Below are 18,476 nucleotides of genomic sequence, written 5' to 3'. Positions count from 1 at the left end.
AGCATTTTCCCAGCCATAAAGTAAAGGGTATCCCCATCTTCTATACATTCCTCCACTATATGTCATTAAAGTTTATACAAGTTGCTGTAGCTGATGTCTTCATTCTGAAAACTGGTTTGATGCAGCACAACAAAGCTTGTGCAAGCTTCTCCAGCTCTGCGTAACTTGCAAAATACACTCCTGGAAATGGAAAAAAGAACACATTGACACCGGTGTGTCAGACCCACCATACTTGCTCCGGACACTGCGAGAGGGCTGTACAAGCAATGATCACACGCACGGCACAGCGGACACACCAGGAACCGCGGTGTTGGCCGTCGAATGGCGCTAGCTGCGCAGCATTTGTGCACCGCCACCGTCAGTGTCAGCCAGTTTGCCGTGGCATACGGAGCTCCATCGCAGTCTTTAACACTGGTAGTATGCCGTGACAGCGTGGACGTGAACCGTATGTGCAGTTGACGGACTTTGAGCGAGGGCGTATAGTGGGCATGCGGGAGGCCGGGTGGACGTACCGACAAATTGCTCAACACATGGGGCGTGAGGTCTCCACAGTACATCGATGTTGTCGCCAGTGGTCGGCGGAAGGTGCAGGTGCCCGTCGACCTGGGACCGGACTGCAGCGACGCACGGATGCATGCCATGACCGTAGGATCCTACGCAGTGCCGTAGGGGACCGCACCGCCACTTCCCAGCAAATTAGGGACACTGTTGCTCCTGGGGTATCGGCGAGGACCATTCGCAACCGTCTCCATGAAGCTGGGCTACAGTCCCGCACACCGTTAGGCTGTCTTCCGCTCACGCCCCAACATCGTGCAGCCCGCCTCCAGTGGTGTCGCGACAGGCGTGAATGGAGGGACGAATGGAGACGTGTCGTCTTCAGCGATGAGAGTCGCTTCTGCCTTGGTGCCAATGATGGTCGTATGCGTGTTTGGCGCCGTGCAGGTGAGCGCCACAATCAGGACTGCATACGACCGAGGCACACAGGGCCAACACCCGGCATCATGGTGTGGGGAGCGATCTCCTACACTGGCCGTACACCACTGGTGATCGTCGAGGGGACACTGAATAGTGCACGGTACATCCAAACCGTCATCGAACCCATCGTTCTACCATTCCTAGACCGGCAAGGGAACTTGCTGTTCCAACAGGACAATGCACGTCCGCATGTATCCCGTGCCACCCAACGTGCTCTAGAAGGTGTAAGTCAACTACCCTGGCCAGCAAGATCTCCGGATCTGTCCCCCATTGAGCATGTTTGGGACTGGATGAAGCGTCGTCTCACGCGGTCTGCACGTCCAGCACGAACGCTGGTCCAACTGAGGCGCCAGGTGGAAATGGCATGGCAAGCCGTTCCACAGGACTACATCCAGCATCTCTACGATCGTCTCCATGGGAGAATAGCAGCCTGCATTGCTGCGAAAGGTGGATATACACTGTACTAGTGTCGACATTGTGCATGCTCTGTTGCCTGTGTCTATGTGCCTGTGGTTCTGTCAGTGTGATCATGTGATGTATCTGACCCCAGGAATGTGTCAATAAAGTTTCCCCTTCCTGGGACAATGAATTCACGGTGTTCTTATTTCAATTTCCAGGAGTGTACATTCACTTGAACCCGTTGATTGTAGTCAAGCCTAGATCACACTTTAAAATTGTTAAATATCCCTCTCTGGTTTCACCATTACCAAATTAACTATTCCTTGGTGTCTCAGGGTGTGTTCAATCATACTATCCCTTCTTTTAGTTAACATTTGCCAGAAAGTCTTTTGATCCCAACACAAAGCAGTATCTCTTCATTAGTTACTCGATCTACCCATCATATATAAACATTCTTCTGTAACATCATACTTATAAAGCTACTATTCACCCTGGTCTGTAGTTTTTATCATCCATGTTTCACTTTCACATTAGGTTACGCTCCAGGAAAACATTTTCAGTAGCAGTAGGTAATAAATATCTCAGGGGCTACATTAACTGGCCCCTCATGGCATGTGGAGCCCTGTCTGGAGGTGGTCTTACGCATGGAAATCGGTTACCCGATAAAAAATAAATAAGTTATTGCAATTTGGACAGCCTATTATTAAAAATTTCACAAAAGACTTTCTAAGACTTATTTTATACTCGACGCTAGTAAATTTCTCTCTTTCAGAAATGCATTTATTGCTATTGTCAGTCTGCATTTTATATCCTTTGTACTTTGGCCATTATAATTTATTTTTTTGTCCAAATATCACAACTTGTTTACTATAAATCTTTAATTTCATAATCTTATTTCTTCAGCATCAACTAATTTAATCTGGCCTCATTCCACTGCTCTCATTATACTTTTGTTGATGCTCGTTTTCTAACCTGTCTTCGAGGTACTATCCGTTCTGTTCAACTATTCTTCCAAGTGCTTCGCTATCTTTGACAGAATTACATTACCTTGAAACCACAACATTTTAATTTCTTCTCCATGAAATTTAGCTTCCTGCACAGGTTTATCTAGGATTTCCTTCAGTTTTCTCAATGTACATATTCAACAAGATTGGGGATAGGCTACAACCTCATCTCTCTACTTTTCAATTCAATAAACTTTACCAACAGCTGTATCCTTTAAGTTAATTTATTTTATTTCAAACGCATCCAGTTTCGACAATTTATTTTGCCATCTTCAGGCCCTATACACATTTTCGAATCAACGAGCTTATCATATAGTGCCATAAAACTGGATACCGTGAATCCCAATCGTGCAACTGATTCATATGAAAGTGTGACACCAACTGAGCCCACACACAGTCCATGAACCTGTTCATGTACATAGGCTCAGTTGGTGTCACCCTTTCGTATGAATCAGTTGCACAACATTTGGAATTCACGGTATCCAGTTTTATGGTGCTATTTGATAAGCTCGTTGATTCAAAAAAAGCGTACGGGGCCTGAAGATGGCAAAACGAATTGCCAAAACTGGTTGCATTCGAAATAAAATAAATTAACCTAAAGTATACGGTTGCTGGTAAAGTTTATTGAATTGAAAAGTATGTACCAGGCGATGTCCCCTGGCCATAATGGACCAACAGAGACCATCTCTCTACTGTCTCAATTACTGTTTACCTTTCATGTTCTTCATCTCTTATGACTGTAGTCTGGGTTCTGTACAAGAGTAGATTCCCTGTATTTTACCCCAGATAACTTACGAATTTCAAAGAGTGTGTTACAGTCGACAGTGTGAAAAGTTTTTTTCTAAATCTATGTGTGCTATTAATGAAAGGTGCCTTTCTTCAACCTATAAACTAAGATAAGTCATAAGATCAGTATTGCTTTGAGTATTCCTATATTTTTCCAGAACCAAAACTGATCTTGCCCTACGTCACCTTCCGCTGGTGATAAATACAGCAGCATAATTTTGTTTGTGCAAAGAGAGGAAATGATGCTTTATTTAATCAATTAAGCTGTTCTAGCTGAAACTAAAATTAACTATCAGTGTCAAAGTCAATCCCATACTCATAATTGCCATCTGGGGCGATTCAGGAATCCAATAGTGTGGCCTTACGAAGGGCCCTAGAGAAGCTGGTTCGCCATTACTTGTCTCCCTCTGACCTGTCACAAAGTATCAAGTGTTTATTTGATAGTATGATTAGTGTTTTGGAGAGTAGTGTTGTGTCAATACTGATGTGGATTATTACTGGGACGAAAGGAAAAAGGATGAAATCTGGTGGTTGCACATTAACATACTCCTCTTCAATAGCACCAAAATACTACCATCCAGTGAATAAATCACTGTCAACTCCCTCCCTCAATGAGGTATTGTTGAGACATGTAATATTTAATTCAAGATGCTGTTGCAGTGTCTAGTCATCATCAGATACTGTGCACTACCATCTCTCTGCTCACTGTCCACTAACTTCTGGCAACAAGCTTTTCTTTTACCACTAAAATTTGAGCCAGCTTTAACTGGAACAAGAACCGATGCACTAGCACCCGTTACCAATCTCTCATACAGAGGTGTGAGAACAACTATATAGACAAATCCTCATTCCACAAAGTAACTAGATAAATTTTTCATTCAAAATGGGCAGATTTTTTAACTCAAAATACAGATTACACTGCACCATAAAATACCATTTACGGGCCCACACACTATCACACAATTTTGCACGATTCATAATATCTGACTTATGTTTATAATATTTACTGTGCAGATTAATGCATTTAAGAATGCTCACCAGAGCTGGATACCAAGGGTACCCACGGCACTTTGCCCACACAAGGTCAAGGGGTTCAAAGCTGGAACCAGTGCTGTTGTCACCAGCATCATCGTCTGCTCCTGATGAGTAAGCAGCCCTCATTGCTCCACCAGAAGCACCGATGCCACTATTTCCACCTACAGCGCTGGGACCACCACTGCCGCCACCACCACGGCTGCCAACACCGCCAGCACTACTGCCACTGACTCCTCCGCCACTGCCACCCCCGGCTCCTCCGCCACCACCACCACCCGAACTGCTGTTTCCTTCCGCATCTTCATCATCGTCATCATCCTCATCATCGGATGATGTGCAGCTCCAACAGCTGGATTCAGACTGTGTCTCATCGTCTGTCTCAGGTGGAATATCTGTTTCAAAAAACAGTTGTTTTTGAGATGGGCCAAGTAAATTTGCAAAGTGATGAGAGACAACAATGTTCAGTGCAACAAACTCTCTCTCTCCCGCTCAAGCATGCACATACTCCCCCCCCCCCCAAACGCACGCACGCGCGCACACACACACGCACACACACGTGCATGCACACAACCGACCAACCCCCCCCCCCCCCCCCCCGACACACACAAAACACACACACACACACGCGAGTGCGGGCGGGCGTGCGCGCAGCCCCTTTCCTCCTTTCTCATCTCACACACACAATTTCATCCAGCTACTATCACTGACAAGATTCAAAGATTACTTTAAGAGTCCTATATTGTAACATTTATAAAGTTTCTTGTTGATTAGGTATAAAAGAAAAATCATGAGTGCAATGAACTATTTATGTGAAGTACAAAATAACTGTTGCTTTAGGGAATGGTATTATTGATACAATTATTTTTTTATTTATCTAGATGACAACCACAGTTTTTAATCGTACAATGACTGGTCTCAATTATAAGCTACAGTCCTCATTAGATAAAATGGTATAGCATAGTGATCTTTGTAGTCCCCAAGACACACAAGTTTTACTACTCTTGTTTCAAATCTTGGCCATATTTATCTCTTTTTCTTAATACTAAAGCCATCCCCTATTTTTGTTGCAGAGACAGTCCAAATAAAATGTCATAATTAAATGACTGATGTCTTAATTCCACGTCCCTCCTTTCTCCCTGAATGTATTATCATAATCTTATTCCTGAATATTTATTACTACATACATTCGCAACAATATATATAACATTTCAACTCTTTGCCTTTTTCTCCAATTTACATTCTCAACTGGCAACTTAATGAAAGAACAGATCTACTTTAGTCTTTGGTCACACAAATGGTATCACTGCCAATATCGACTTATTACAAAATAATTATCAAATGATCTCTTCAAAAAGAAAGAGCAATGAGGATAGTAAAATACTAGGAGACTATATTATTAATTAATGTGCCACCTGCGAAAAGCCTGAATTTGGCCTCCAAGGATAGATGTATACTTGTGTTGAACCATTGTATTTTCCAGAATGATGAGATCACTCCGGGAGTGCCATGAAAACAATCCCCAACTTTTAAAACTTCCACTTCTGGCCTGGACCCTTCTGATAACCGTTATAGCATGTTTACTTTCAGACTTTTCATGCCGTACACACCAACAGCCATTTGTCTGAAGAACCACAAAACGTGATCCATCTGAAAAGGCCACCTGTTGCCATTCAGTGGACGTACACTTGTGGTATTAATATGAAAATTCCACCTGTCAGCATGCGTGCGTAAACCAGGCACCTGCTGTGGTGGCTTATCCTATGAGACCGATGACTACCTGCGAAAGTAGCCATATCGCACACCAGCTCTCCTGTCATTGAGGAGACACTGTTGGTAGCCCTTTGGTTCATCAGGGCAGTCAGTTGCTCAACAGTTGCACATCTATTCGCCCATGCACAACTCTGCAGTCATCACTCACACCTGTCACTTACGGCCAGGGGTGCTACATAGTTAACTTGGCAACAGTTTTGGATAGCGCCACTTTTCCATACAGTATACTTTGACCACAGTGGCATGCGAACTTGGCCATTTCAGAAATACTTCCACCTCTGGTATGAAAAACAATGATCATGCCATTTTGGATGTCAGATAAATCATTGTTTCCTAGTTGCGTCAATGACTGCTCTGTTCTGCAACCTGACACTTTATATACACTCCACTGCTAGTGTTGCCATTAGCCTTCTATGAGTGGTTATTGCATGTTCATGTCAAACAAATGTGGTAGTCACATTAATGTGACTGGACTATGTATTATATGGACTAAAATCCTTTACATAGTAAATTGTCAACTGAAGAGGACCAAAGGTCTGCTCATAATGCAAACACATCTGCTTTCTGACAGTTAGAACTGAAGGCTACGGTTAACTATGCAACAGCATAAAGTTGGTAACTTTTAAACTGCACATGTAAGATTAAAAATGTCCAACTGATAGAGAGAAACACTAGTAAAATATAGCTTAAGTACTGGTGTCGATAACTATACATGCACTACAATCAGGATGCATGACTTCCACCTGTAGACAAGATATGTGAGTAGCAAATTATCAGTTGATGATCTCAAGTGCTCAGTAAACAGCCTGTATGTACAAACTGATAAACACATAAACTATTGTATTAACAGAGATTGTGAGTAGGTGCGGCATAAGGATGACTTAGGATTTTGTAGATTGAGTGGGCTGTGGCTGCCATTTTCAGAGAGTGGGAAGCATTGAGTAGAATCCTTTGCCACATCTACTCCAAATCCCTAGTTACATGGGTCATACCCTTGTGGAACACACAGGGGCCAGACTTTTCCGATACACCCCATCAGCACATTCTACTCTGGTCTGATCACAGGCTTATCCTATCATAAGAGACCTATGACTACCTGCAAAAGTAGTCATATCGTATACCAGCTCTGCTTTAATTTTCGGGCAGTATGTTATGTGGGCATGACCACCAACCAGCTGGCCACTCAAATGAATGGCCATCACCAAACTGTGGCCACAAGCAGAGTTGACCTCCCAGAGGCAGAAAACACTGCCAAATACTGCATGACTGATTTCAATATCTGTACCATCCGTATCCTTCCCCTCAACACCAGCTTCACTGTATTAGTAGATGGGAGTTGTCCTTACAACACATCCTTCAATCTCACAATCCTTCTGGCCTAGGTCTCCATTAACCCCAGCCCCTAACTTCACTCACCCTGCACTCACATCCTCTTTGTCACAGTTTCCCTTTTCCTCAATTTATATCCCCATCCCAATCGCAATCCACATTTCCTGTGACATTGTGCACAGCACAATCCCACGTCTGGGGCTAGAAACAGCTCACTGGCACCACATTCTTATCCTGTGTATGACACCGATTTCCAGTTGTCAGTCACCATACCCCGACCCTCCCTCCCACTCCCTGCCTTCTACCGATGGATGCCCGCTCCACCAGACACAATGTCATGCATCAGTCACCCTGCAGTGCTAGCACAATGTAGTCAACTACTAATGTAGACATACAGGTGATCTGCATATGTGTGTGCTGTATATCTCTGAAGATTGATTCATCTGAAAGCTAGCAATATACACAGTCTTGTTTATGTGTCTGTTGAGGACTCAAGGCTCCAATTTTTAGTGAGTTGTTACCTTAACTCATTAAAACGTTGATATTCTTAGATTTGGCAGTGATCAGCTTGTTGAAAACCATGCTACAAATGCAAACATTCATGAAAGACAATATATATAGGGCTGCAACTGGTACTTTATAAATGAACTGGAGTAAGCCTGCATTCAATTTCAAATTTTCAGAAAATACAGATTGTTGAGTTACGCTAAAGTTCCTGGCCTTTTCATATAATCCAGCTCCCCCACATACAATATGCAACATGAATTATGGGAACAAGTAGTGCTGTTGATGATAACATTTTTATGAACACAATGAGAATGTGAATCCATTGTGTAAATCTCTCAGATCATCATGTTCAACTAATGACATTTAATATCATAGTTCACTGATAAGTAACAAAATCACAAGAGTAATAAATGAGAAAGGTACCAAGGAATTCAAAAAAATCCTTACAAACTGTAAACCAGCACAACACAGCTGGTACAAATGTAAATAAAATGTATTCTGTAACATGTTCAAAAGCTACTTTAAAAATTGTGTAAGAAGATTAGCACTTTGAGTCCTAAGCTCGAGCATAGCTCATGTGACAAGCATGCTGTGAGTGTCCCATGACTGAGCTTGTCTTCCACTATTTGTACTGTATTCACTGTTTTCACACCTGCCCCCTCCCCCCACGACAAGTTGGCTGTATGGCGCTATCATCATGTGGATTTTTCTGAAACTATTCCAACTTCCTGAAGGACAATCCTCACCTGATCAAAACTACTGAACTGACTAATTTGTGTGGGTCTCTCATTATGCTAGAAGTGCGTTATTTGATAAATCTGTTGAAGTTTTTGACCTGCACAGAGATAGAGAAGCTACTGAATGATGGACCATTTGAAGAATCTGTTTGGCAAAGGGGATGTTTTTGAAAGAGAATACAGTAACTTTGCTTCTGAATTAGACTCAGGTCCAAAAACATCATTATTTCAGTATTACTGTCCCACTATTCTACATTACTTTGCTTGATAAGTCTACTACATAAGTTATTAGGATGGATCACATTAGACAAGCAACCATTATTGTCTGAATACAAGAAAGTGAATGTGTGGCAGGAGTGGGTGACAGCAACAGTCCTTTTGATGGTTTTTCTTTTTTTCCTTTTTTTCAATTTTCTTCCCTGAATCAATAATAAAGCACATTGGGGCAGAAACTAACAAGTATATATTTTGTTCCGGAAAATATGAAATAATTAGGGTAAAAGCTGTCATTCAGCAAATTTTCTTCTTCAATTAGGGGAGGAGTTTGGGAAGAAAGGAAGTCATACTGTTACATTCCAAAATGTGTGTAGCAATAGACTCCTAGGAAGGCATTTTGCTGATAGAAGTCCTTCCACAGAAAAGAAAGTGCATCCCACAAGTGTGTGTAAGGTCTGCACAGAAAATACACAACTGTCCAATGGCAAGTCTCCAAGAAGAGATACAGTATGTTGGTACCCTGACTAAAGCTCCCCTGTACATGCCAATGTGTTTCAAACTGTATGAAATAATGGCAAATTATGGTTAATTAAAGTAATATGAATCCAAGCAGAATTTTTTTTCCAAAGAAACATGTGACAAAATTTAAATAAAATTTCTGTGCTATATCTGTAGTAAATGTGCTTTACTTTGTCGCTTAATTAAAGAAGAACTTTTCTACCTCCAATAAATGTAGCCATATTTGTAAATAAAGTTATAACAATGAAATGGTAGGTACTTAAAAAGATACAGAAAGTACCTGGGATTCTGTGACAAGCATGCTGCAAAGAATCCAGGACTCAAAGTATTAAATGCTCCTAGATCTTATATGACAAATTACACTGATGATGAAAGGATATTATAAAATGCTTTGCAGTCATTGGAGCATCATAATGTATGTATTTTCAACAACAAGTAAGCTCCACCAGCAACAACTTAATGATATTCTGGAAATAGCAACAAAATGAGACAGGTAAAGCAAATGTGACATGACAAGCTGACCTAGCATTTTTCAAGCAGAAGGTAGACACTGTAATCAAACAAGTAGAATTCCTGTTAGAGACAGCAGATAATTCATTATCAAATAACTCATTTATATTGAAAACATAGAGTACGTGGATACAGATGAAAAAAATCAAGCTGCTAAAAGAAGAAAATGTATGGCTATATCACGCAGATGCTTAAAGTCAAGTACTAAGATAAAATTTTCACCATGAACATCAATGCGAAGACAGCACTCGAAGAAAACATTAGAAACCACATTCAGATTACACTAAAACATTACAGGTCCAAATCCCTATTCTTACCATACCAAATTTGGACACTAATACCACAGTCAAATCTGAAAATTTACGTGCAAAAGAAACAATTGTAGAAAGGGACCAGGGAACAGAGAGAGAGAGAGAGAGAGAGAGAGAGAGAGAGAGAGGTTACTTCCAAGGAAGATCATAGGAAAGAAAAAAAATGGCAGCTGATGAGTTTGCACAACACTTGCGATAAAACAAGCAATGATTTACAAATAATTTAGAAGTAAATAAGGTACAACTCATTGGGAGACAAGACTGAAAACTATACTAAAACACACACACACACACACACACAACCTACATGGCTACAATTGTGTTAGATGGATGCTCTGTGCCAGGTTGACAACTGTGACCTGGTGGCTGGCTGATTAGGCGCACAGTGAGTTCTGCAGTCAAAGCAGTCTCGAATGGTGCTACAGAGTGCTGCACAAGTCCTGCACAACAATGTTGGCTGGAGGCTGGTAATGCATGGGCATCATAAGGGAGAGAAGGAAAACATAGGGAAAGATATGGATGAACAATAAGAGAGATGTAATGCAGATGCAAAATATGATACAATAAAAAGGACAGATGATATGAGGTTTAGAACAAAGGGGAGTCACTTGCTCTTACTGAATCACAATTATATAGAAACTTTAAAAAAAATTTGAACCACAATAAAGAACACTGGCTTTCAAGGATACATTAAGAGAATGAAATTCGAAAGAGTTGTAAAAAACTACTGACTTACCAGCAAAACAAACAGACACAAGTCCCATGGGGGAACTGAGATCATAATCAAGATTTAGGGAAGTGCGGAATCAGTAAAAAAAAAAAAAAAAAAAGAGGAGAGGTTCAGACCAAAAATAGTGAGTGCGGTAGATGCATCCTATGAGAAAGCAATAAGAAAAGAAAGAGTATCCTACAAAGAAAGGTATCTAACAGAGAGTCATACAATGAAGGAACACTGAGTAAAAAGGAAAGAACTTAGGAACTGAAGGTAATTACGTAATGACAACTCACAGTGTCCTTTTTAACCAGATACTTTAGGATTGAACCATTACTTAGTGAAAGGCCATGGAGGAATCTGCACACACCTGCTGTCCGTGTTCTTTTACGTTTTAGAAAGAGATGAAAATCAGATTAACCACATCGGGACTGTATGGAGAAAAATCAATGACGATGAACCCAGGCAATGGATTGTTGCAGATTTCACAGCACTTGTGTGCAGTTTGGCACTGTCATGCTGAAGGAGAGGGTGGTCCATATGTGTATGAAATCTTCAAATTCAAAACTTGATTACAGCACACTGTTTCTCATGCACCGAGGAGTACGAGGAGATTAGTAATTAATGTCCTGTCAACAACAATATCAGTAGAGATACAGCCCAAGCACGGATTAGTGAAGGATGAGAAAGGTAAATGGCTGTGCCCTTTCGAAGGAGCCATCCTGTCATTTGCCTTAAGCAAATTTAGGGACATCACAGAAGACCAAAATCAGGACGGCCGGACACCGGTTTGAACTGTTGTCCTCTTGAATGCAAATACAGTATGCTAACCACTGTGCTACACAGCTTGATTCATCCACCAACATAGTTACGTTATACAACTTATGTTATACACTAAAATTTGGAGCCCTCTAATGGCATAGGGCTGCAAATAAATATGTAGACATGAAGAATAAATATGTGAATGTTAACCGAAAAAATCAGAAATTCATCGAATTTACATTCTAACTGTCTGATATCCTAAAAGATGAGTGACAGTAAATGTACAGAGAAAGTGTTGAGTAGTAAACAGGTATATAAACAAGGTGTTGAACAATGTACTTCAGCATTAACAAACAACAACAACCCACCCCCCACCCCAGCCAGCCGACTGATTTGAGAAGTAAATTCCCAAATGTGACACACAGTTAGTTGGTGATATATTGGTGATATAAGCTGTTTCCTTACAAAACAAGTGTGTTTGTGAAGAAATACTTGAAACAACACTACAATACAATATCATCTCTTTTGTCTGGTTAGAGGCACATAATAAACACGACAGGCCTAGGAACTATTGCTGAGCAGATTAAGAACAGATCTGCACCTTCAGACGTCACTAGTTCTGATACATTTTGTTGCCTAACAGTTTTCATGTTTTCAGTTGATAACCCTCATTGAATCAAGGCCAGGTATCTTCTGTTCACAAATACTGCTAGCAACTGAAGTATAATTTTAACAACTGTTAAGGTAGAAAACTACATCACAAATTTTTGTATTTCACATGAATATTTTTTTTTAGACATTACACAGCCACAAAAATTGCAACTCTCAAGGGTAAGGTCATTTTATTGATAAGTGATGTGACATGTAGGAGTGTATGACAACAAATTCAGACCAAATGAAACATACATGTCACAGAAAAGGGTGCCCAAACAGCCACATCAGTACAGAGTGTACTCCTTTCTGGCAGCAACACGGGATAGTATTCTTGGATGGGAATGATCTTAAAGGTGCCCAACGGCTTTCTGCAACAGACTGTCTTAAGCAGGTTGTGCCCTTTGTTGTGATTCAGCAATGGTACTTGCAGGCCATTGAGAACAGGTAAGTTCCTTCTTTATCATGCTCCATACATGATTAGCTGGTGAGAGATCTGGTTACTGTACAACAGGAAGAGTATGTTGCACAGTAGCAGCAGCCATATGTGGACTTGCACAGTACTGCTGAAAATTCTCATCACCTTCCCGTCAAAGAAATTACAGTACCATGGAGATAACAGCCTGTGCAATGTAGTGGGCATTGGTTACTTTACCCTGCAGAAATACAAAATGTGACTGTGTGTTGTAACTGCCAGCCCCCTACAAAATGAAGCCAGCGATGGGACCTGTGTGTCATCAGCAAATACACTCTGGAATAGATAGCTCACCAGGTCTATGCCACCCATGTACGTCCATCACTTGCATACAAATAAAAACAGCTCTCATCACTCAGGACATTCCAGTCTCCAATTAACTCTTTCACAACACCAGATTAGCCATTCTTGGCAGTGGCATGATGTCAACAGTAGCCCTAGCCAGAGACACATGTGATCTTAATGCTGCTACAAGAAAATGGTTGCCTACATCTACATCTACATTTATACTCCGCAAGCCACCCAACGGTGTGTGGCGGAGGGCACTTTACGTGCCACTGTCATTACCTCCCTTTTCTGTTCCAGTCGCGTATGGTTCGCGGGAAGAACGACCGTCTGAAAGCCTCCGTGCGCGCTCGAATCTCCCTAATTTTACATTCGTGATCTCCTCGGGAGGTATAAGTAGGGGGAAGCAATATATTCGATACCTCATCCAGAAACACACCCTCTCGAAACCTGGCGAGCAAGCTACACCGCGACGCAGAGCGCCTCTCTTGCAGAGTCTGCCACTTGAGTTTGCTAAACATCTCCGTAATGCTATCACGGTTACCAAATAACCCTGTGACGAAACGCGCCGCTCTTCTTTGGATCTTCTCTATCTCCTCTGTCAACCCGATCTGGTACGGATCCCACACTGTTGAGCAATACTCAAGTATAGGTCGAACGAGTGTTTTGTAAGCCACCTCCTTTGTTGATGGACTACATTTTTTACGGGCCCTCCCAATGAATCTCAACCTGGTACCCGCCTTACCAACAATTAATTTTATATGATCAGTCCACTTCAAATAGTTCTGCACGCATACTCCCAGATATTTTACAGAAGTAACTGCTACCAGTGTTTGTTCCACTATCATATAATCATACAGTAAAGGATCCTTCTTTCTATGTATTCGCAATACATTACATTTGTCTATGTTAAGGGTCAGTTGCCACTCCCTGCACCAAGTGCCTATCCGCTGCAGATCTTCCTGCATTTCGTTACAATTTTCTAATGCTGCAATTTCTCTGTATACTACAGCATCATCCGCGAAAAGCCGCATGGAACTTCCGACACTATCTACTAGGTCATTTATATATATTGTGAAAAGCAATGGTCCCATAACACTCCCCTGTGGCACGCCAGAGGTTACTTTAACGTCTGTAGACGTCTCTCCATTGATAACAACATGCTGTGTTCTGTTTGCTAAAAACTCTTCAATACAGCCACACAGCTGGTCTGATATTCCGTAGGCTCTTACTTTGTTTATCAGGAGACAGTGCGGAACTGTATCGAACGCTTCCGGAAGTCAAGGAAAATAGCATCTACCTGGGAGCCTGTATCTAATATTTTCTGGGACTCATGAACAAATAAAGCGAGTTGGGTCTCACACGATCGCTGTTTCTGGAATCCATGTTGATTCCTACAGAGTAGATTCTGGGTTTCCAAAAACGACATGATACTCGAGCAAAAAACATGTTCTAAAATTCTACAACAGATCGACGTCAGAGATATAGGTCTATAGTTTTGCGCATCTGCTCGACGACCCTTCTTGAGGACTGGGACTACCTGTGCTCTTTTCCAATCATTTGGAACCTTCCATTCCTCTAGAAACTTGCTGTACACGGCTGTCAGAAGGGGGGGGGGCAAGTTCTTTCGCGTACTCTGTGTAGAAACGAATTGGTATCCCGTCAGGTCCAGTGGACTTTCCTCTGTTGAGTGATTCCAGTTGCTTTTCTATTCCTTGGACACTTATTTCGATGTCAGCCATTTTTACGTTTGTGCGAGGATTTAGAGAAGGAACTGCAGTGCGGTCTTCCTCTGTGAAACAGCTTTGGAAAAAGGTGTTTAGTATTTCAGCTTTATGCGTGTCATCCTCTGTTTCAATGCCATCATCATCCCGGAGTGTCTGGATATGCTGTTTCGAGCCACTTACTGATTTAACGTAAGACTAGAACTTCCTAGGATTTTCTGTTAAGTCGGTACATAGAATTTTACTTTCAAATTCACTGAACACTTCACGCATAGCCCTCCTTACGCTAATTTGACATCGTTTAGGTTCTGTTTGTCTGAGAGGTTTTGGCTGCGTTTAAACTTGGAGTGAAGCTCTCTTTGCTTTCGCAGTAGCTTCCTAACTCTGTTGTTGAACCACAGTGGGTTTTCCCCGTCCCTTACAGTTTTACTCAGCACGTACCTGTCTAAAACGCATCTTACAATTGCCTTAAACTTTTTCCATAAACACTCAACATTGTCAGTGTCGGAACAGAAATTTTAATTTTGATCTGTTGGGTAGTCTGAAATCTGCCTTCTATTACTCTTGCTAAACAGATAAACCTTCCTCCCTTTTTTTATATTCCTATTACCTTCCATATTCAGGGATGCTGCAACGGCCTTATGATCACTGATTCCCTGTTCTGCACTTACAGAGTCGAAAAGTTTGGGTCTGTTTGTTATCAGTAGGTCCAAGATGTTATCTCCACGAGTCAGTTCTCTGTTTAATTGCTCGAGGTAATTTTCGGATAGTGCACTCAGTATAATGTCACTCGATGCTCTGTCCCTACCACCCGTCCTAAACATCTGAGTGTCCCAGTCTATATCTGGTAAATTGAAATCTCCACCTAAGACTATAATATGCTGAGAAAATTTATGTGCAATGTATTCCAAATTTTCTCTCAGTTGTTCTGCAACTGATGCTGCTGAGTCGGGAGGTCGGTAAAAGGAGCCAATTATTAACCTAGCTCGGTTGTTGAGTGTAACCTCCACCCATAATAATTCACAGGAACTATCCACTTCTACTACACTACAGGATAAATTACTACTAACAGCGACAAACACGACACCACCGGTTGCATGAAATCTATCCTTTCTAAACACCGTCTGTGCCTTTGTAAAAATTTCGGCTGAATTTACCTCTGGCTTCAGCCAGCTTTCTGTACCTATAACGATTTCAGCTTCGGTGCTTTCTATCAGCGCTTGAAGTTCCGGTGCTTTACCAATGCGACTTCAACAGTTTACAATTACAATACCGATTGCTGCTTGGTCCCCGCATGTCCTGACTTTGCCCCGCACCCTTTGAGGCTGTTGCCCTTTCTGTACTTGCCTGAGGCCATCTAACCTAAAAAACTGCCCAGTCCACGCCACACAACCCCTGCTACCCGTGTAGCCGCTTGCTGCGTGTAGTGGACTCCTGACCTATCCAGCGGAACCCGAAACCCCACCACCCTATGGCGCAAGTCGAGGAATCTGCAGCCCACACAGTCGCAGAACCGTCTCAGCCTCTGATTCAGACCCTCCACTCGGCTCTGTACCAAAGGTCCGCAGTCAGTCCTGTCGACGATGCTGCAGATGGTGAGCTCTGCTTTCATCCCGCTAGCGAGACTGGCAGTCTTCACCAAATCAGATAGCCGCCGGAAGCCAGAGAGGATTTCCTCCGATCCATAGCGACACACATCATTGGTGCCGACATGAGCGATCACCTGCAGATGGGTGCACCCTGTACCCTTCATGGCATCCGGAAGGACCCTTTCCACATCTGGAATGACTCCCCCGGTATGCACACGGAGTGCACATTGGTTTTCTTCCCCTCTCTTGCTGTGGTCCTTGATCAAACAGCAGGTGCATGTGCCCGGATTTTGTCCCTGGATGACATTTAGCTGGCCACTGCTTCTCACAAAATGTGTTGCTATTGATATATGTCTGTACTACAAGGACGTTCAGAACCTTATCTGCAGGATGCCACCAATAATTTGTGTCCAACATGTGCTTCAATACTTCAATACATCTATCTGGCATCTTGCAGGTCCACAATGAGACCACACTTAAATGGCTGGAGCTGTTCCAAAGGAGTACATACTCATGGTTGTACCATAGAATGAATGTTTCAAACACTGATCACATCTAAACTCAGCACAGTTACCGCCTGCAGAGTCAAAACAGGTGGTGCACAGACATGTCTCCTGAGTCCCATCTGATCATTGACATCTGTGATGAATGACTAATACTACAAACTCTTACAGTATGCACATTTTATACCCTTGTGTCACTGAACACAGTACTTGACAGTATTTCATCCCCCCCCCCCCTCCAAAGGCAGTGTACTTAATCAATAATACACTTCAATAGTCACTAAAACAACAATCAAACGTCATACTGCGTCTGTCTGTCAAACCGGGTACATTTACATTACCCAGCCACAGTAGTTACACAAACATGTATATCAACTAGACCCATATACATAGTGTTAAGGAGTCAACACCTACCTCCACCACTGCGGTATACACGAAAACTTTCTGTTGCAGGCAGAGGTGTTGCAGGTAAAAGTGGTGCATCACTTGTAGAGGATGCAGCACCCACTCCCAGCAGCAGGCCAGACACTGAAGATGCAATATCTGAACGGTTGCTACTGGATGGCTGTTGACTATTCTGCTGCTGCTGGCTGACAATGGACGAGGACGTGCTAGCAGGTGTCATCACGGCTGGTGCACTGTTGCTCCCTGACGGACCACCAGAAGTACCAGGCAATGCATGTTTTCGAGGACGTCCCACCCTCCTCTTTGCAGGTACTGGAGCTGGGGTATTAGAGCTGTCACTCCCACTCCTGCAACATTAATACTGTCAACACTGATGTGAACAATTATGTTACAGAAAATATATTCTTGTGTGTTAAGCCATGCTGAAAATTCTTTTCTTGTGCACAATATTGTAATGACTGGCCACATTACAAGATAATATTTTTCTTCTCTTTGCATTGCATATTCTGTATTGCTTATATGTAGGTGAGGTATTTGAACTATGATGCCAGGATGTGAGAGAAATATGCTAGCAACTGTGTCACCTGAGCATAGCTCATAAAATGAATAAAGATAACATTGAACCTTTTGAGTCAGTCAGTGAGGCACAATCAAAATGATTCAATTGACAGTGCACTGCCTATAAAACATAGGCATCTGGGTTTGAGCTCTTGCCTGGCAAGTAATTTTAACATCACATTTAACCAATGTAACATATACTCTGCAAGAGTACATGGATTTCTCAATAACAACACTTAGGGTGCGGAGATGCCAAATTCCTTGCCACATCCATTCTCCTCGCAGCTACAAGGCCCACTAGGAACCCTGTCTGTCTGTAACCTGGAGAGCAAGAAGAGTTCTTGCTGTGGAAAGTGGTCTTCTCTGAGAGACACTACAACTGCTGTACAAGCACACTAAGTTTCTTACCAATCTATCAGTGAAGTTCAGTGTGTAGTGATACATGTTGCATCTTTTTGTTAGTAATTGTTGCCTAACTTTAGATTAGTTACTGTCTTCAGTTTAGATTTATGTAAATCTGTGCTGACTTGATAGCTCCACTGATTTTATGCACAAATTGTTCTCATTTCATGTCAGTAAATGCTGTGCACTCCTGTGTCCAGTAACAAAATCTATGGATTTATCAGTGGCGATAAGGAAACAAAACCACTTGTGCTAACATTGGTTTCCAACCCATTACCATTATGGAGAAGTTTTGGCAGTTGTGGAAATGAC

The 18,476-nt window shown here is 42.2% G+C and overlaps 1 protein-coding gene across 2 annotated transcripts in view; it reads right to left on the bottom strand.

Annotated features, from left to right (window-relative positions):
* The window catches only part of LOC126203349 (peregrin), a 266,717-nt gene that overhangs the window by 30,650 nt on the left and 217,591 nt on the right, over positions 1 to 18,476 (bottom strand). For both annotated transcript variants that reach the window (XM_049937638.1, XM_049937639.1), the window contains exons 18-19: positions 17,214 to 17,551; positions 4,203 to 4,591 (exon numbers count right to left, since the gene is read on the bottom strand). In XM_049937638.1, the coding sequence (XP_049793595.1) occupies positions 4,203 to 4,591; positions 17,214 to 17,551 (727 nt within the window). The remainder of the gene's footprint in view (positions 1 to 4,202; positions 4,592 to 17,213; positions 17,552 to 18,476) is intronic.

Source organism: Schistocerca nitens, chromosome 9 (assembly GCF_023898315.1).
Source record: "Schistocerca nitens isolate TAMUIC-IGC-003100 chromosome 9, iqSchNite1.1, whole genome shotgun sequence".
NCBI classification, from domain to species: Eukaryota; Metazoa; Arthropoda; class Insecta; order Orthoptera; family Acrididae; genus Schistocerca; species Schistocerca nitens.
This window is presented reverse-complemented; position numbering and strand designations above follow the sequence as displayed.